Source organism: Laetiporus sulphureus, assembly GCF_001632365.1.
Source record: "Laetiporus sulphureus 93-53 unplaced genomic scaffold LAESUscaffold_1, whole genome shotgun sequence".
Lineage (NCBI taxonomy): Eukaryota > Fungi > Basidiomycota > Agaricomycetes > Polyporales > Laetiporaceae > Laetiporus > Laetiporus sulphureus.
The window spans coordinates 799,143-814,410 of record NW_024468510.1 but is presented as its reverse complement, the minus strand read 5'-3'; the positions used below and the strand labels follow the sequence as shown (position 1 = coordinate 814,410).

Sequence of the window (15,268 nt, the reverse complement as noted above, 5' to 3'; positions counted from 1 at the left end):
GCAATCAGGCACTAGACTGTATTTTGCAATGCCATTCATCACATTCCACGGCAGACATGGTGCGATTTATCAACGTGGAAAATTATGTGTAAATGTCTGATTTCTTACACAGGCGACAAATATTTGCAACCACGGCATTTCATGTCGCTATTTGCCATTTAAATGCCACATTAGCAAACCTTTGCCACAAATGTAAGACATCAGCCGACTATTTTTCACACTGATAAATCGCATCATGTCTGCCGTGTTACTGAGTCCTCCATACGTATGAACCGCCATCAAACCATCAAATATCCCATTAGTATCCGCAATTATTATTGCTGTGAGACCATCGACCAACTTTACAGCACTAGACAAAGCACCCATCAGAAACTCTCGCAGCTATTTATGCTTCCTAAGTGTGCACACTCGCCCCTCAAGGAACCTGCTCTGTTCCTTCTCGAGACCTATGAGCGACTCATCGGCTACCATCAGGAATGAACCCTACTTTGATGGTACGCAGTCTGGTAGTATGTCGTGCACTGGCCCATGGCATTTTCCTGGTGATATGTCCCTTGAAATGACGTTGCAGTGACGATCCTATGTGCACAAGTGATAACCCCCCCGTAAATGGGTGTTCAGCTGGAACGTGGTCTCACTCCAAACCACCATTTCTGAAGATGTGCGTCTGGACCGAAGTCAACGCGGCCAACGAAGTGACAGCCGCCCAACAGCAGGCGCATCCAAAGGCGATCATCTTCCCACATCTTATCAAAAGGAATAGGATCCAAGCCTTGTTCTTTGGCGCTGGATATTGCGAACCATTGGGGACGCATCTCCTCCGTCCTATACAGATATGAGTCCGAGTTGCCATTTGAAACACTTCGGTGAAAGCGCTTAATCAGTGACTGTCCCAGAGAATTGTTCCGCGTAGAAGACCTCTATATATGCTGCTTCTTTCGAGTCTGTGCTAGTGAAGAAGAGAGTGCCGCAATGCTCCAAAGGAGCTGTTATGCCAGCTTCCTCCTAAAGTGCTCGCACATGAGGAAAGACGTCTATTATTATGAGCAATATTACCTCAAGCTCACGAATAGCTGCCTCCAGAGGTGTCTCCCCTACGTCTACCTTTCCACCGAAGCCATTGAACCTGAGGTCCATGAGCATCAGCTGTTGATCAGAGATCACCAGCAGACTCACAAATCCTTTCCAAAACCCCTCTTCTTGTATCCGAGCAGGAGCTGCGTTTACAACATGCGTCCATGCGAACAGTTCGGGTAAGAATTGAAAGACAGCACACCTTCTCATCCTGTCTGATGAACGCGTTCGTATATAGCCTGACAGATTCGAAGTCTAACCAAAGCGAAGAGCCTCCTTCCGATATCTTCTCCAGTTCTTCTGTCACGTCTAAGCCAGGTGGGAGAGTGGATTGCATGGTGACAGCAGGAGAGATTGAGCGTGCTAATGGTTACGTGCACGACGCGTCGTGCTGAGCGGAGAGGCGCGTGCTAGGCGGAGAGGCGGAAGACGCGCCCACGTGCATAGCATGTGACCGCGTCTTGCGGACGCTTTAACCAAGCAGCACATTCTCCATGTGCCACAGGAAAAAAAAAAAAGTCTCGGGTTCGCGCCATGCTCACCTGTCAAAACTCGTGAGTGTTCTGCCAGTGGAACCCTTGACAGGGTCCGGCCACTGGGAGGTGAATAAGATGCTGCCAAAGTCGCATCACTACGAGATCGCTATCCTTCAAGAACAAGAACATCAACAACTCTTATTGGTTCATCGTGGGTTTACATAACGAATTCAGCAATATCCCCGTAATCAATCTGGGTTTACCGCGATGGTGAACAGAACAGCACTCTGCCCGTGAAAACCTGGTCCTTGAGCTGATCGACAGCCAGAAACACCTCCAAGTGTTACGGATTCCATATAAACAGAAACAAATTCCATAAAAACTACTATTCTGACATTCCAGACTCGCTGTAACTTCCCATACTGCCGCTCATATCAGTGAACTCCATATCCTCGCTCCCGTAGTCAAAGTCCAGATCGTCCTCATCATCCTCCTCGCCACTCTCGTATTCCGATCCTTCCGCCTCTGCCTCAAGCCTGTCGGCACCTATTACGCCCTCGGTACAGCGCAAACATTCCCACCGTGTTCCACCTGGCCCTGAGCCGGAACGATCTTCTGCTGTGCGCACCATCCGCTCTGAAATGCAATAGTAGCAGTAGACGTGCTCGCACGATGTGATGTACGAATTATGAATCGGGTATGCGGGCGGTTCGTCACTGTGTCCCGTCGCATCAGTTCCAGGCTGCGGTGTGTTGGCGTTGCTGTAAGGAGAAAGGCTGTCCACCGAGCTGAACGCATTGGCAGGATCGTTCAGATTGAAATTCGTGGATGCATTTTCAACACAGATGGCGCATTGATCCTCAGGTAATGACCAATATGGTCCTCGCCGCGTGTGTTGCACCGTTTGCGCGTCATCCTGTGCTTTCAGGCCGACAAACGAGCGAACCGGCCCCGGAAGTAGACTAGATGGTGTCAGCCGAGACATTGATATGGAAATCCAGCGTCGCAAAGCTCGGGTATTTATCAAAGGGAGGAGGAAGAGCAAAAATTCCTATAAAGAGTTAAAAGAAAGATCAACGAGCCATTTTATCCTATACTCACCGTGAAGGCATGCCAAACCATCTGACGATTCATATACTCGTATGAGACATCCCGTCTGGTAAGTCTCTGCGTCGGCACCAGCCGCAAGCCGAACAGCCTGTCAGCTAATGTGCGGAACCTACAGACGTCAGCGTTGCCTGAAACGTGAGAATGCAGTTGGATATATGCTCACCGTCCATTCCATAGGAATGCGATGAAATTTAACAGTCCGAATAGGCCGTGTGTAGACTCGACACGGGTGAGGAGTTCCCAAGCTTTCCGTCGCCGATCCGAGGATGGAGCATCCGGCCATGCCTGAGACAGTGCATGGTTCCGGAGCCGCGTGTGACAGTAGGGGACAAGCGTGGTCAGAGCGCCATGAAGAATGAGTGTATGGTAGGAGAGCCCGGCCCCTGCACGCATATCAGACATATTTCTCCATAACAAGCATTCTCTTACCCGTTTCATTCCTGCCACTGCCTCCTTGAGTCGCATATCTCAAACCTTGCAATCCTGCGCCGTAGCTGGCACCGGTATTCCATACCGATAGCTTGTACAGTGTCAGCTGGATGAACAAGGCCACTTCCGGCTCAAAGCGAGCCTTCCAGGCGGACTGCAGCAGGACTACACTTCAGGGCAGAGCACATGAGAGGAGGGGACTGAGCGAACATTGACAAGGCTTAAAGCCTTTACAAGAGGTTCTGTGAGGAGCTGGACGAGTTCTTGATCCAACAGCTCCGCGTCAAGTTGACCGACGCGTGTTATACGAGGAGCAGGAGAAGTCGAAGACACCAGAGAATCTTTGATTTGCACCAGTCGCGGCTGGGCAGCCTCCCATGCGTGCTGCCATGAAGGAGGGATGGTGGAGGTCAGAGACGATGACATGGGGCGTCGCGATCATCGTGAACGCGTGGGCGGCGCGATCAAGTTATGTCTGCGCGTCAAAGTACTTCATGCTCTTGAGTCTGCCATCTCTTTCCATCTGCGCTCTGTGAGATCTGCTGAATATTTTGCTGCCTCTACATTCTGCGCTTTCTGACTGCGAACGTATACCAAGATCATAACGCCATGGCTGAAGCGATCCAGCAGCTGATCCTGGACACACTAGATAAATTTGGTACCATCCAGGATACCAGGACTCTGGTCCTCCCAGGACATACACAACCGGCTGCCAACCATGACTCCCAGATCATCATTTTGGGTGCTCTCAACTCGCTCGCGAGTCGCGAAGTGCGTACAGTCCGTTCTTGCTGCTGACATAGAAGCGGAACCGATGGCAAGCCCAGATGATTACCTATACTACACAAGAGACTGTATCTCATGTGCTCACTCCGGAGGGTTCACAAATTGCGCTGCAAGGATCCCATGAGGCTCGCGTTTGGGCAGCGGTGCCCTTCAAAGGCGAGGGCGCGCCGATGACTCCGAAGCAATTGGAGGAAAGAGTAGGGGCGGACATTGCGAAGATCGGGCAGGGCCGTGCGTTCAAAAACAAGTGGGTCGGCAAGGAAGGGGGTGGTCTGGTCAAGATCGTATGTGCAACATCATGTTCTGCAGCACATTACTCGGAAGAGTTGAGATAATCTCGTCCAGGCGTCAGAAATCGTCGATGTCACGCAGCTGGAAATGCGTGAAGTTGATTCGTCCGGCACGTTGAAGGTGGGAGAGAAAGAGCTGGCGGAACTGAGAAAGCGCAAGCTCATCATGCAAAGGTGATCCACATAGAAGATCGTGCATCCGGACGACAAAATAACTTTAATCCTCTAGAAAAGGCCAATGGTTCACTGTCCGCAAAGGGCCCGCCTTTAGCACCTCCATCGTCAAGCCCGAGACTGATTTAACCATTGACATGCTCGCGACGTATGTTTCTCAAAGTTTCACAAAGAGATCGTAATTGACAATCTGCTGCAGTGGTTCATGGAAAACATCTACATACAAGAAGTATAACTTCGACGCAGAAGGTCTCCCCACAAATGGTGGTGCGCTGCATCCTCTTCTCAAAGTTCGCGACGAGATCCGAAACATCTTTCTGGAGATGGGGTAAGCACTTGCAGCCCCGCCGTGCTGATCCAACCTCACATTTTCCCTTCAGTTTCGCAGAGATGCCAACATCGTCCTTTGTCGAGTCTGGTTTCTGGTGTTTCGATGCCCTCTTCGTACCTCAACAACATCCTGCTCGCGAAGTGCAGGACACCTTCTACTTATCGGACCCATCAACATCCCTCCCACCACCGGAAGCCTACTACTCACGCGTCTGCAAGGTACATGAACACGGTGGGTACGGATCCACAGGGTATCGTGCTCCCTGGTCCGACGCTGAGTCGCGTAAGCTGCTTCTACGCACTCATACCACCGCCTCGTCCGCTGCAATGCTCTGGAAGCTGGCCGCGAAATGCCGAGGAGAAAGGGACGAGGACTTGGCAGGAGAGGCAGCGCATCCTACCCCGCTGAAATCTGGTGATGACGGGTTTAGGCCAGCCAAGCTGTTCAGTATCGATCGCGTCTTCCGGAATGAGACGATGGACGCGACGCATCTGGCAGAGTTCCACCAGGTCGAGGGTGTCGTTGCTGATCGAGGATTGACTCTCGCGGATCTCATTGGTACGTGCGCATACATTGCATCGCTCTTGAGCAAAAAGTCGCTGACTGTCATTTCTGTACCCCCCTCAGGTTTCATGAGAGTGTTCTTCAAGAAAATGGGTATCGAGAACCTCAGGTTCAAGCCTGCATACAATCCATACACTGAGGTAAGATCTATCTATCCTAGAGGAACTCGCGCGCATTATCAATTTATATTCCGCCCGTAGCCATCCCTCGAGATATTCGCTTTCCATCCGCAACTGCGCAAGTGGGTTGAAGTTGGCAACAGCGGGATGTTCCGGCCTGAGATGCTGGAGCCCATGGGCTTCCCGAAGGACGTACATGTTCATGGTTGGGGCATTGGGCTGGAGAGACCTACAATGATTCGGTGAGCATCGACTTGTTCACCATAATCATGCGATCCGGCTCAACTTCCTTTGTGTGTAGTTATGGTATCAACAACATCCGAACGCTCGTCGGTCACAAGGTCTCGATAGAGGGCGTAGAGAAGTCTCCTGCTGTGAGGTTCTGAAAAAGGTTGTCCGCAACAATAATCGTGGAAGTTGATGAACGACGTCTGCGAGAAGCCCTTCACATGTAGCAAGATACCATCTATCATGACGTTATGATCATCTTGTTTGCCATTCAAGCGTGCTAAAGTTACATGGTACAACTCGTGGAAAATCTATCATTGAGACTGCTTTAGAATGAAAAGATTGCTGCGTTCTTCCGCGATCCAAACATGTAAACCAATGCTTGGCTCGTGAACAACCCGACGGTAATACCGATAGTGACCGCGATCATCGCACTTCCAATATCTATGCCACTGCCTTGCGCAGTGATACCTCCTGCTTGTGACAGGCCAGACTGAATAGACGTTAGCGGGGTCTGAAATCCTTTCTACTTCAAAGACGTACTGGCACAAGGAAGAGCACACCCGTGACCATGGCCGTGAAAGCAGTCCCGCCGAATCTCCGAGAGTAGATATTACCGAGTATGCCCACCACGAATGCGCCGATGGCGGACACGACGTCGGAACGATCAAAGATGAAGTGATCCGCCAGCTTGTTTGTGGCATAAGATGCGCAGGAGATCACCACCATCACGAGCATCTGCCAAGACCACAGCGGCTGCAGGTTCGCCATGGATGACAGCAAGGAAAACAAGGGCACGATCAAGAACTGTGTCCAGTACGGGAATGGCTGGAGGTACCATGCGAACGACGGAGGCCGGTAGCAGCCATCTACGATGTATTCGCTAATGGCCGCGGACGAGTTTGAGAACGTGAAGGTCCCGTTCAACGGCTTCCCATAGTTCAGACCCGGTGCAATCGACGTGCTGTTGTCGGTTACAAACAAGCCAGAGAGTGCGACCGAGGACGTCATGCGGGCGGCCAGCGTGGCCAGCTCGGTTCGAGCCTTGCGGTCGAACAAGAGAAACAAATCGGAGCCTATTTGAAGGCCAAAACCCTTGAGACAAGAATCAGAAAGGGACACGCTCGGAGAATATGCGACTGACCAGAAATAGCGTGTATATCAACGCGTACACCATCTTCACGCTGCCGCACACGATGTTCTTTGAGGCAAGCTCAAGAGAGCTGCTCACTATCGCTTCGGTGAGCACATACAAGAATCGACACCAAACGTGACTCACGAATTAAGTACCCCGGAAGAATGCCCACGATGCCCGCAGACGAGATTGCAGTATAACAGAATATTTGAGACCTGATACTGCTCAGTCCGCGAGCGAGGAATGCCACGCCTATGCTGACGCTGATTCTACAACCTAGTTAGACAACGCGGGGACCAATCAACTCGTCGGGGTACGTACTCGTAAACGTTCGCATACATCACAGATTTGGATGCGACACGAATCTGCATTGTGGAGAGGAATACTGCGCACATGCCAGCGATCCACATATCCACCAAGGAGCCACCAAAGGCAAGCGGGCAGATCAAAGCGGATAAGAGAAACGCAAATATCACCCGCACAAAGGCATGATACTCGGGCTTCGCCACAAGCAAGGCATCGAGCTTCGCCGTCGCCTCCGCCGCGCTGATCTCGTCGTGCACGACCATTCTGTATATTTGATGAACTTTATGCAGGCTGCCAAGCGCGAGTCGGCCTGCACATCTGACGAAGTGCAGCTCGGAAGTCTTCGTGAACTGGTTCCCGAAGGAGCACATGATGACACCGGGGATGTGGACGAATTCGGCGTCGACCTCGAGTATCCTTGCAGCTGAAAGGAGCTGGCTTTCAATACGGTGAGAAGGTGCGCCGAACGTCATGAGCGTTTCTGCCAAGCGGATGAGAAATTCCTGCCTATTGATCATCGCTGCGATGCAGAATATTAGCTCTGTGCGACATTGTGAGCAATCGCGGTGCAACTCACAGGTAACGTTGAATTCGATCTTTACTCGAGAGAGATATTTTCTTCGCTGTTTGTAGCTCATACTACGAAGGTAGGCCTTTTCTAGCTCCCCGGTGTCGTCAAGAACGTTCCTCGCCATGCCAGTGATGATCGGGTCATCGGGATCCAAACCCTCGTAATCACTGGCATTTGAAGCTGCCGAATCCCTGCGCTCGAATGACGGCCGTCGAAGATGGCCCGAGATTGAGCCACTGAATGAGCTTTGCCTACTCATGGGCAAGTCAACCAGGTCCTCTTTGTATCCATCGAGCGCTGAGTCAATCATATGGTCAAGGTACGACCGACTGCTCATCTCCCCTTCGTCAGTCCGATGACCGCTTTGCGGACGCTGACCTTCACTTGAACTATCCTCCAGGCTTATGGCGCTGCCCTGAAAAGAGCGATCTCCAAGCGGACTGCGGTAAGATGCAGTTGAATAAATGGACGCGGCGTCATCGTCGTCATATTCATCGTCGTCGTCCTCTAAGAGCGTCGAGGTGCTCGCATCAGAGTTACGGTTGTAACTAGCGCCTGACTCTCCGTTCTGTGCATAGGGATGGTACTGTTGAGGAATGCTTTGAGGAGTACCTTGCCGCGATTGCTCGGCATTCGCGATGGGCCGCATGGTGGAAGATCCTACATTATTTGAGAGCCGTGCCAATGGAGGTGTCCGTGGTACACAAGGGAGATCGTACGTGTCCGTGGATGGAGAGCCGTACGTGTTCTCATGCCAGTCGGAGGACCTGCGAGCATTCGTGCGACGAGACGGAAAAGAGGTAAACGGCATCGTTACCGGTCAAAGAGAATGCAGACTGTGCTCCCCAGATCGTGGGCAGTGCAGAATCAGCGTCCAGTCTTGAATTGTGATCAAACTTGCGCACAAGGAGAGACGAGGTCTGCAAGTCGTGCGTATACGACCCATATGTCAGCCGCCTCGCTACCAAACTGTTAGTCACAGCTGGATTCAGGCTTTGACCAGCATCACCAACAACTTGGAATCGGGACTGGCTGGATGAGTTCCACCGCTCTCGCTTGCACATGTCAGGGTGACTTTGGATGCATCTTGTAAAAATACCACAGCAACATATAACACACTGAAGAGCATACACATCCCCAGTCGTCTGCGTATTGCATCCCTGGAAGCGAGGCAGGGTTAGCATTAGACCGCGTGGCCAGCACACCATGAGATGAACAGCACCTAGTCTCCACGATAATGGTGAGGCAAAGTCCCACATCATGTCCAACGTTGGTATGTACAACCAGAAATGAGTACTATCATGGACTGTCCGGGGGTCCGATCCGTGACTCGATCGCGCACCGATGAGATCTCAGGTCGATTGCAGCGTGCTCTGCACATTCACCGATTTCTCTTGTGCGACCTTTGCCTGTATTCACCTTCTACGTTATCTACGCGGTCCGGACGAAAAGCATGCCGACCGTCGCTGTTGACAAAGAGGAGCTCAGGAGGCGACTAGGACGCGAATACTGTGAATACACATTACTCCATCTTGGCGTCTTACCACCACCTGACTCCGGTACATAGCTGCAGACGACTTTGACCAGCTGCTGTTTGACTTTGGACTTGAGCTTGATGAGGATGTGAGTGACATGAGACTCAGTGTCTGTGCAACTCGTGAACGCTGCGAATGGTAGACCACGGAGGAGGTAGAGGCTGCGCGGAAGAAGGGTCTACCTGCTGAGCGTCCAGTAAGTCTGTCGATCCTTCACCAGTCAACGGGAAACATGATCTTTTTGCATTTGACAGCAACTCAAGATTGAAATTCCTGCGAACAGGTTGGCTGCTTGCTAGATGTCTGATCTATTTCTGGAATACCGATGAATGCCTTCAGGTACGACCTCTTGTGCATTGAAGGCATCACTCGTGCGCTCCGAGTATTTCTGGGCCTGGACAAGCCACCACAGTACAAGATTGTATACCCCAAAGGTGGAAAGTCAGATCTGATCACCGTCACTGTTGCTCCTGAGGTGTGTGGCCATTCTCTCGGGATGACCAGTGTTGACACGAAAATCCGTACAGACGAAACAGATCCGGCCGTTCTTCGCGTGCGCAGTGTTGCGCAATGTGAAGTTCACTCAGCTCTCATACGACTCCTTCATCGATCTGCAGGACAAGCTGCACCAAAACATCTGCAGGCGGCGCCAATTCGTCGCGATCGGTACGCACGATCTGGACACCCTCACGGCCCCCTTCAGGTATGAGGCTCGACCGCCGAAGGACATCAAGTTTGTTCCCTTGAACAAGGACCAAGCTTACACTGCGGAGGAGCTTATGACTGTTTATGAAGTCCGTGTCGATTGCACCTTTATAAGATGCGTGCGTCGTTAACTCCACGATTCCAGTCTGAGAAGCACCTTGCGCGCTACTTGCCAATCATTCGCGATTCGCCGGTATACCCAATCATCTACGATACTAACGATACCGTGCTCTCCATGCCGCCAATCATTAATTCGGAACACAGCAAGATCACACTTAACACGCGGAATGTGTTCATTGATATCACTGGGACGGACGAGACAAAATTGAACATTGTGGCCAATATCGTCACGACCATGTTCTCGGAATACTGCGAGGAGCCCTTCACGTACGTGACAATCGTCATGTCTGCGCTCAAATGTAATAAATATATGTTCACCACAGCATCGAGCCTTGCAAAGTCATCTACTCAGATGGGGCCACCCACATCACGCCAGATCTCTATTACCGGCCCTCAATAGCACATGCATCCTATGTCAATTCTTGCACGGGCCTCAATCTCAACGCAACGGAGGTCGCAAACCTGCTCGAGCGTATGACGCTCTCAGCATCGCTCTCCTCCGAAAACCCCGACGAGGTGCTCGTCCAGATCCCGCCGACACGACCGGACATCTTGCACGAGTGCGATCTCATGGAGGACGCTGCGATTGCATACGGTTTCAACAACCTGCCCGATACCTTCCCGTCGACGAGCACCGTCGCTCAGCCGCTTGCGATCAGCAAGCTAAGCGACATCGTCCGGATAGAGTGGGCGTTGGCGGGGTGGGTGGAAGTGCTTCCCCTCATTCTGGTCAGCCTTCACCTCCTTCATTCTCGCCTCTCAACACGCCCCGACTGACATCCCGCAGTGCGCGCACGAAGAGAACTTTGATTGGATGAACCGCAAGGACGAAGGCACGCAGGCCGTGCGCATCGCGAACCCAAAGACGCTCGAATTCCAGGTCGTGCGCACGTCGCTGCTGCAGGGCCTGCTCAAGACGATCCGCGAGAACCGCTCGCACCCGCTCCCGATCAAGGTGTTCGAGACCTCCGACGTCGTGTTCAAGGACCCCACGCGCGAGCGCCAGACGCGCAACGTGCGCCACGCCGCCGCGGTGTGGTGCAATCGCACGGCAGGGTTCGAGGTCATCCACGGCCTGCTCGACCGCATCATGCAGATGCTCGAGGTGCCCCGCATCTCGAGTACGGACAGCAAGGCAGTGACGGGGTACTACATCCAGGAGCGACATGGTGAGTTGCAGACCGTTCTGGCGTTTGTTGTACAGTAAAATTCAGTTCATCTGTGCAGACCCGACCTTCTTTCCCGGACGTGCGGCGACGATCTACTACCGCGCGCCGCCGAATGGCAAGAGCACGCTGAACAACGTGATGCGCGAGCTCAAGGCTGCCATCGGCATGCCGGGAGATCAGGAGATCGGCGTGCTCGGCATCCTGCACCCCACCGTGCTGGAGAAGTTTGAGATTCCGTACCCGTGCTCTGCGGTCGAGTTCACGCTCGAGCCGTTCAAGAAGGAGATGCAGACCGTATGGACCAACGCGGACTGATGTTGATGATGAAAGTAGATGCGCTGTGCAATAGCTAGAGACGTCCTACTAGTGCTGTGAGATATCCAATTCAAAATGTAACGGCGGCTGCGTCTGGTTTTTCAACCTCAGTGAAAAAAAATTAGTATGACACAGTACTGAGCTATCGTACATCAACGAGCGGAAGGTGCATAGGAAGCACTTGACGACGGACGGTCGGCGACGAGCGGCAGGACCAATGTTGAAATTAAAATACAAGCCAGTGTCCACAAGATCGGCAGCACAACTATGAACATCACTCCATTATTCACATTCAGCACAGCAAACGCAACGTGATACACATAGGCGTTCTCCTCCCCTTACACCTCGCAAGCTCATAAGAGCCCCGCCGCACGCAGATCATGGTGCAGCCGTGCCTGCACCGCCATCGCCTGTGCCATGCGCGCATTGCGCTCGGGGTCGTCCGGATCGATGGGGATGATGTACTCGCCGCGCGGAGACGTCGGCTCCTCCTCCTCTTCTACGGGCTCGAGGGCATGAACAAGCGGATCCTCGTCGTCGGGCGCGCGTGTACGCGGGCCGAGCCCGAAACCCGTACGCAGCAGCGAGCCGTCCGCGAGGCCGTGCAGGCCAAAAACGCGCTCGAAGGTGTGGATCAGCGCGCCGTTGGCGGGCCCGGTAGGCCGCGGCGCGTCGTGCTGCGAGTTGAGGATCCCGCGCTCCCATCGCTTGACGCGCCAGAAGCCGAGAAGGGACGTGAGGAGTATGAACCAGCCTGCCGAGAGCAGAGGTTAAAGAATGTACGGAGATGGATTACTAGCACGACGCACCGATCGTCATGAGCAGGAAGGATATCCATTCAGAGGCAGTGTCGCCGACGACGAACGGGTTGTCCACGTCAGGTACCACATCTGACCCTGACCCACTCATCATCGTCGAATTCATCCCGTGATAGAAGTCTTCCGCCTCCTTCGCATTCGAAAAGTGCGGCCGGTCCCACGGGTCGCCCGTCGTCGAGCCCTGGTATCCGCTGCCCTCCGTCGTCTCGCGGCGCATCGCGAAGCCGTACTGGATGAGCGTGATACCGAGCCCCGCGCGCGAGCCGAGCTTCGCGGCGTGGGTGGTGTGGAGGAGGTACGTGAGCAGGAAGCCGACAAACTGGAACGAGATGCTGACGAGCATGTTCCAGAGGAAGGAGAAGAGCGAGCCGGTCGGGAGCCCGTCGACGATGATCTCGCCGGGGCTGCTGGAGGCGGAGGGCGCGTGCACTGTCGTCTCCCAGTAGGGCGGGACGGCGTCGGCCTGCGCAGTGGCGTACGAGGGCGGGGCATCTTTTTGTGTCTCTTCTGGTACGAGGTAAGTTTCGCCACCTGCAATCGCAGTCGAACGATCCGTCAGTCCAAAACATTCCTGCCACCTTGTTCGTATCACGCACCCTCCTGTACTCTTACTGGCCTCGATGGCTTGGCCACCACATTCGCGAACACTCCATCGTTCGACATCCCGCCGCCGACGTAGCCGTTGGGAAGCTCCTCCGCGAGCCCCCAGCGCTGAATATAATGGCTCGGGAGCACCGTGGCGGCCGTACGTCTGAACCACCCGCCGCGCCGCGCATCGCGGTCTGCATCCGTCGCGGCAGGCACGAGTCCATTGCTGTTCCCATAATCGTTCGGATGCGCCTGTGCAGATGGGGACGGCGGCGATCCCGGGGGCGGGTGCACCCAGTCAAAGTCGGTGTCCTCAAAGTCGTACGTGCGTGGTACGTGCGTGCGGGTCGGCGGGGTGTCTGGCGGGGGCGGCCCTGCGGTGGGCTCGTCGTCATCCGATAGCGAGAGAGGGTCGGGCTCGTCGTGCGCGAGTGAGTGGTAGCCGTTGCGTGTGCGTGTAAGCCGTGGTGGCTGCTGTTGCTGCTGCTGCGTGCCGTCCTCGTCGTCCGAATCGTCGAAGGCGTCCTCTAGCTCATGGTCTGCGTGGGGGTCGGTGTGGGTGCTGGGAAGGGGGGCATAGTGTGCGGACATGAAGTAGTGGTAGGCTGCGAATGTAGGGAGAGGCGGTGGATAGCGTTGGCGAAGAGATACAGAGTGATAGATGGGTTGTGGACGCGCGCTTAGATCGTCGTGGCCAATCACCGCCCTGCATCATTTTCGTGTGAAGAATGCGCTGATTGGCCGCGATGCATGATTGGCTGGTCGCTCGCTGGCTCGTGGCTCACTCCCGTCCCGCTGCAACTCCTGTTCGACAGATCTCCGTAATCAGCATCTGTTCATCGTTGCCAACCAGTGCGTCTTCCAATCTCATCGCCTCGCTCAGTTTGGAAAGCCGTACAACTCGATGACCATTGCAGATAAAACCAAAGAAACAAACACCAGTCATGCTACCGACAATACATAGTAGGAATGCGATGCACTGCGCACGTCTACAAACCAGCGGACATCGTATCTGAACGAGCTATATCTGTCCTGCCACGCGCCCATTGGCCAGTCTGGAGCCAGACTCGCTGTACCGAGCGCGTTCTCGACGCACCGAGACTCTTTCTTCCCTCCCCTCCCCTTTTCGCCTAATCGGCGTCGTGCTCCGAGTCACGGTGCGATGCCATCGGACGGACGTGGCGATGAACGCATGCTGCCCACAGAGGCCGCTGTAGGGGTATAGTGGCGTACGCAGAACGTGCAATGGACATTTCGTAGGGCAAGAACTTTGTGAGCAGATATCTGAAGGAAAGAACTCGCTGTAAGCATCGCAATAGTTGAGCGAGTAAGTCTCGTCGCACTGACCATGTGAGCTCACAGCAGGGCCAAGCACAGGTCCGCAGGAGTGCGGTGTGACTCGCGCACGAGCCGCGAAACGCGTTGACAGCTCTCCATGCGCGCGTCGACGAGCTGCGAGAACATCTCAAGTAGGCGTGCGCCCGGCTCGGCGGGCGAGGCACGGTGTGGACGACGACGGCGAGCATGAGGCGAGATGCCCTCGAGTTTCAGCTTCATCATGTTCTTCCGCCGATTCCAGCGCGTGCTGCGCTTCGACTTTGGCGCGAGCGGGACATCGTGCGACTCGGACTTTACGGGGGCAGCGCCCATGGGGGCGGGATCGTCGACGACGGACGACGTGGACGCGGCGGGGCTGGAGGGGCCCTCCGACGAGGAGACGGAGGAGCCATCGGAGGACTCTGCAGGAGAGCCAGCGGCGTAGGTGATGGTGCGCGCGTCAGAGCCCTTGGCTATGGCGACCTCGAGGGCGGCGCGGGTGTGATGGATCCAGTAGCGCTCCTGCTGGTAGAAGGCGGTGAGGGAGTCGAGGAGGACGACGGCGCCATGTGCGGGCTCGAGGGCGCGGGGAGAATGAGGGGGGGTGGGGAGGGCGTTCTGAGCGAGGTAGTTCATGACGGAGGGAGGGAGTTGCGGGAGCAGGCTGGGATTGGTGGGGAGAGAGCGGATGGGGGAATGGAGGAAAGGCAGCTGGTTGGTTGCGGAAGGACATTTATACTTTTCTGTGGCGAGCGTCGAGTCTCGACCGCGTAGTGCAAGACGAGGACATCTCGCCCAGGCCAATAGCGTTCCAGGCCTCGTTCGCTATAGGCAGCTGGCCAATGAGAAGCAGGAGCGACGTGCGTCCAATCAGGGCGTGCGCGATCGACGACCCGGCGGATGGGCACCCAGCGTCATGTGCATCCCCCGATCGGGGCCACTTCCTCCGCCCAATCACACGCACCCGGCGTCCCCCGGCCGGGCCCTTTCCTGATTCGCTGTGCACGACTCACGCTCGCGCTACGATGATCCTCCCTTGGCTGCTCCTCGCGTGCGCCCTCCCTCCCGCCCTCGCCGACCCCGACGCTCGCGTCTTCCACCGCCTCGT

The 15,268-nt window shown here is 54.6% G+C and overlaps 7 protein-coding genes across 7 annotated transcripts; 2 read left to right on the top strand and 5 right to left on the bottom strand.

The window, feature by feature from the left end:
- Window positions 1-617: 617 nt before the first annotated feature.
- Window positions 618-1,444, bottom strand: LAESUDRAFT_689577 (uncharacterized protein; the record flags this gene model as incomplete). Its single annotated transcript, XM_040906028.1, has 5 exons — window positions 1,277-1,444; window positions 1,177-1,217; window positions 1,057-1,126; window positions 889-1,005; window positions 618-818 (listed from the first exon to the last, which is right to left on the bottom strand). Exons 1-5 carry the CDS (start codon window positions 1,409-1,411, stop codon window positions 618-620), a joined length of 564 nt encoding a protein of 187 aa, XP_040770278.1. The 5' UTR covers window positions 1,412-1,444.
- Window positions 1,445-1,932: 488 nt separating this feature from the next.
- Window positions 1,933-3,541, bottom strand: LAESUDRAFT_746253 (peroxisomal biogenesis factor 2; the record flags this gene model as incomplete). Its single annotated transcript, XM_040911411.1, has 5 exons — window positions 3,300-3,541; window positions 3,090-3,243; window positions 2,824-3,043; window positions 2,652-2,769; window positions 1,933-2,601 (listed from the first exon to the last, which is right to left on the bottom strand). Exons 1-5 carry the CDS (start codon window positions 3,513-3,515, stop codon window positions 1,936-1,938), a joined length of 1,374 nt encoding a protein of 457 aa, XP_040770277.1. The 5' UTR covers window positions 3,516-3,541.
- A 56-nt stretch (window positions 3,542-3,597) lies between these two features.
- LAESUDRAFT_689570 (phenylalanine-tRNA ligase) lies at window positions 3,598-6,189 on the top strand. The gene is made up of 10 exons (XM_040906027.1): window positions 3,598-3,860; window positions 3,917-4,159; window positions 4,221-4,339; window positions 4,395-4,487; window positions 4,539-4,667; window positions 4,720-5,228; window positions 5,298-5,374; window positions 5,435-5,595; window positions 5,655-6,074; window positions 6,125-6,189. The coding sequence occupies exons 1-9, from the start codon at window positions 3,699-3,701 to the stop codon at window positions 5,737-5,739; spliced, it is 1,578 nt and encodes a 525-aa protein (XP_040770276.1). The 5' UTR covers window positions 3,598-3,698; the 3' UTR covers window positions 5,740-6,074; window positions 6,125-6,189.
- LAESUDRAFT_639929 (DUF1212-domain-containing protein) lies at window positions 5,910-7,852 on the bottom strand (the record flags this gene model as incomplete). Its single annotated transcript, XM_040903568.1, has 6 exons — window positions 5,910-6,074; window positions 6,125-6,676; window positions 6,726-6,811; window positions 6,861-6,985; window positions 7,038-7,542; window positions 7,600-7,852. The coding sequence occupies 6 exons, from the start codon at window positions 7,850-7,852 to the stop codon at window positions 5,910-5,912; spliced, it is 1,686 nt and encodes a 561-aa protein (XP_040770275.1).
- A 1,194-nt stretch (window positions 7,853-9,046) lies between these two features.
- Window positions 9,047-11,437, top strand: LAESUDRAFT_733372 (phenylalanyl-tRNA synthetase; the record flags this gene model as incomplete). The annotated part of the gene is made up of 10 exons (XM_040910421.1): window positions 9,047-9,104; window positions 9,161-9,216; window positions 9,271-9,324; window positions 9,383-9,411; window positions 9,468-9,603; window positions 9,656-9,922; window positions 9,979-10,220; window positions 10,277-10,682; window positions 10,741-11,122; window positions 11,181-11,437. 10 exons carry the CDS (start codon window positions 9,047-9,049, stop codon window positions 11,435-11,437), a joined length of 1,887 nt encoding a protein of 628 aa, XP_040770274.1.
- Window positions 11,438-11,790: 353 nt separating this feature from the next.
- LAESUDRAFT_639978 (uncharacterized protein) lies at window positions 11,791-13,434 on the bottom strand (the record flags this gene model as incomplete). The annotated part of the gene is made up of 3 exons (XM_040903569.1): window positions 11,791-12,191; window positions 12,247-12,786; window positions 12,852-13,434. The coding sequence occupies 3 exons, from the start codon at window positions 13,432-13,434 to the stop codon at window positions 11,791-11,793; spliced, it is 1,524 nt and encodes a 507-aa protein (XP_040770273.1).
- A 633-nt stretch (window positions 13,435-14,067) lies between these two features.
- Window positions 14,068-14,796, bottom strand: LAESUDRAFT_689564 (uncharacterized protein; the record flags this gene model as incomplete). The annotated part of the gene is made up of 1 exon (XM_040906026.1): window positions 14,068-14,796. One exon carries the CDS (start codon window positions 14,794-14,796, stop codon window positions 14,200-14,202), a length of 597 nt encoding a protein of 198 aa, XP_040770272.1. The 3' UTR covers window positions 14,068-14,199.
- Between the last annotated feature and the right edge of the window lie 472 nt (window positions 14,797-15,268).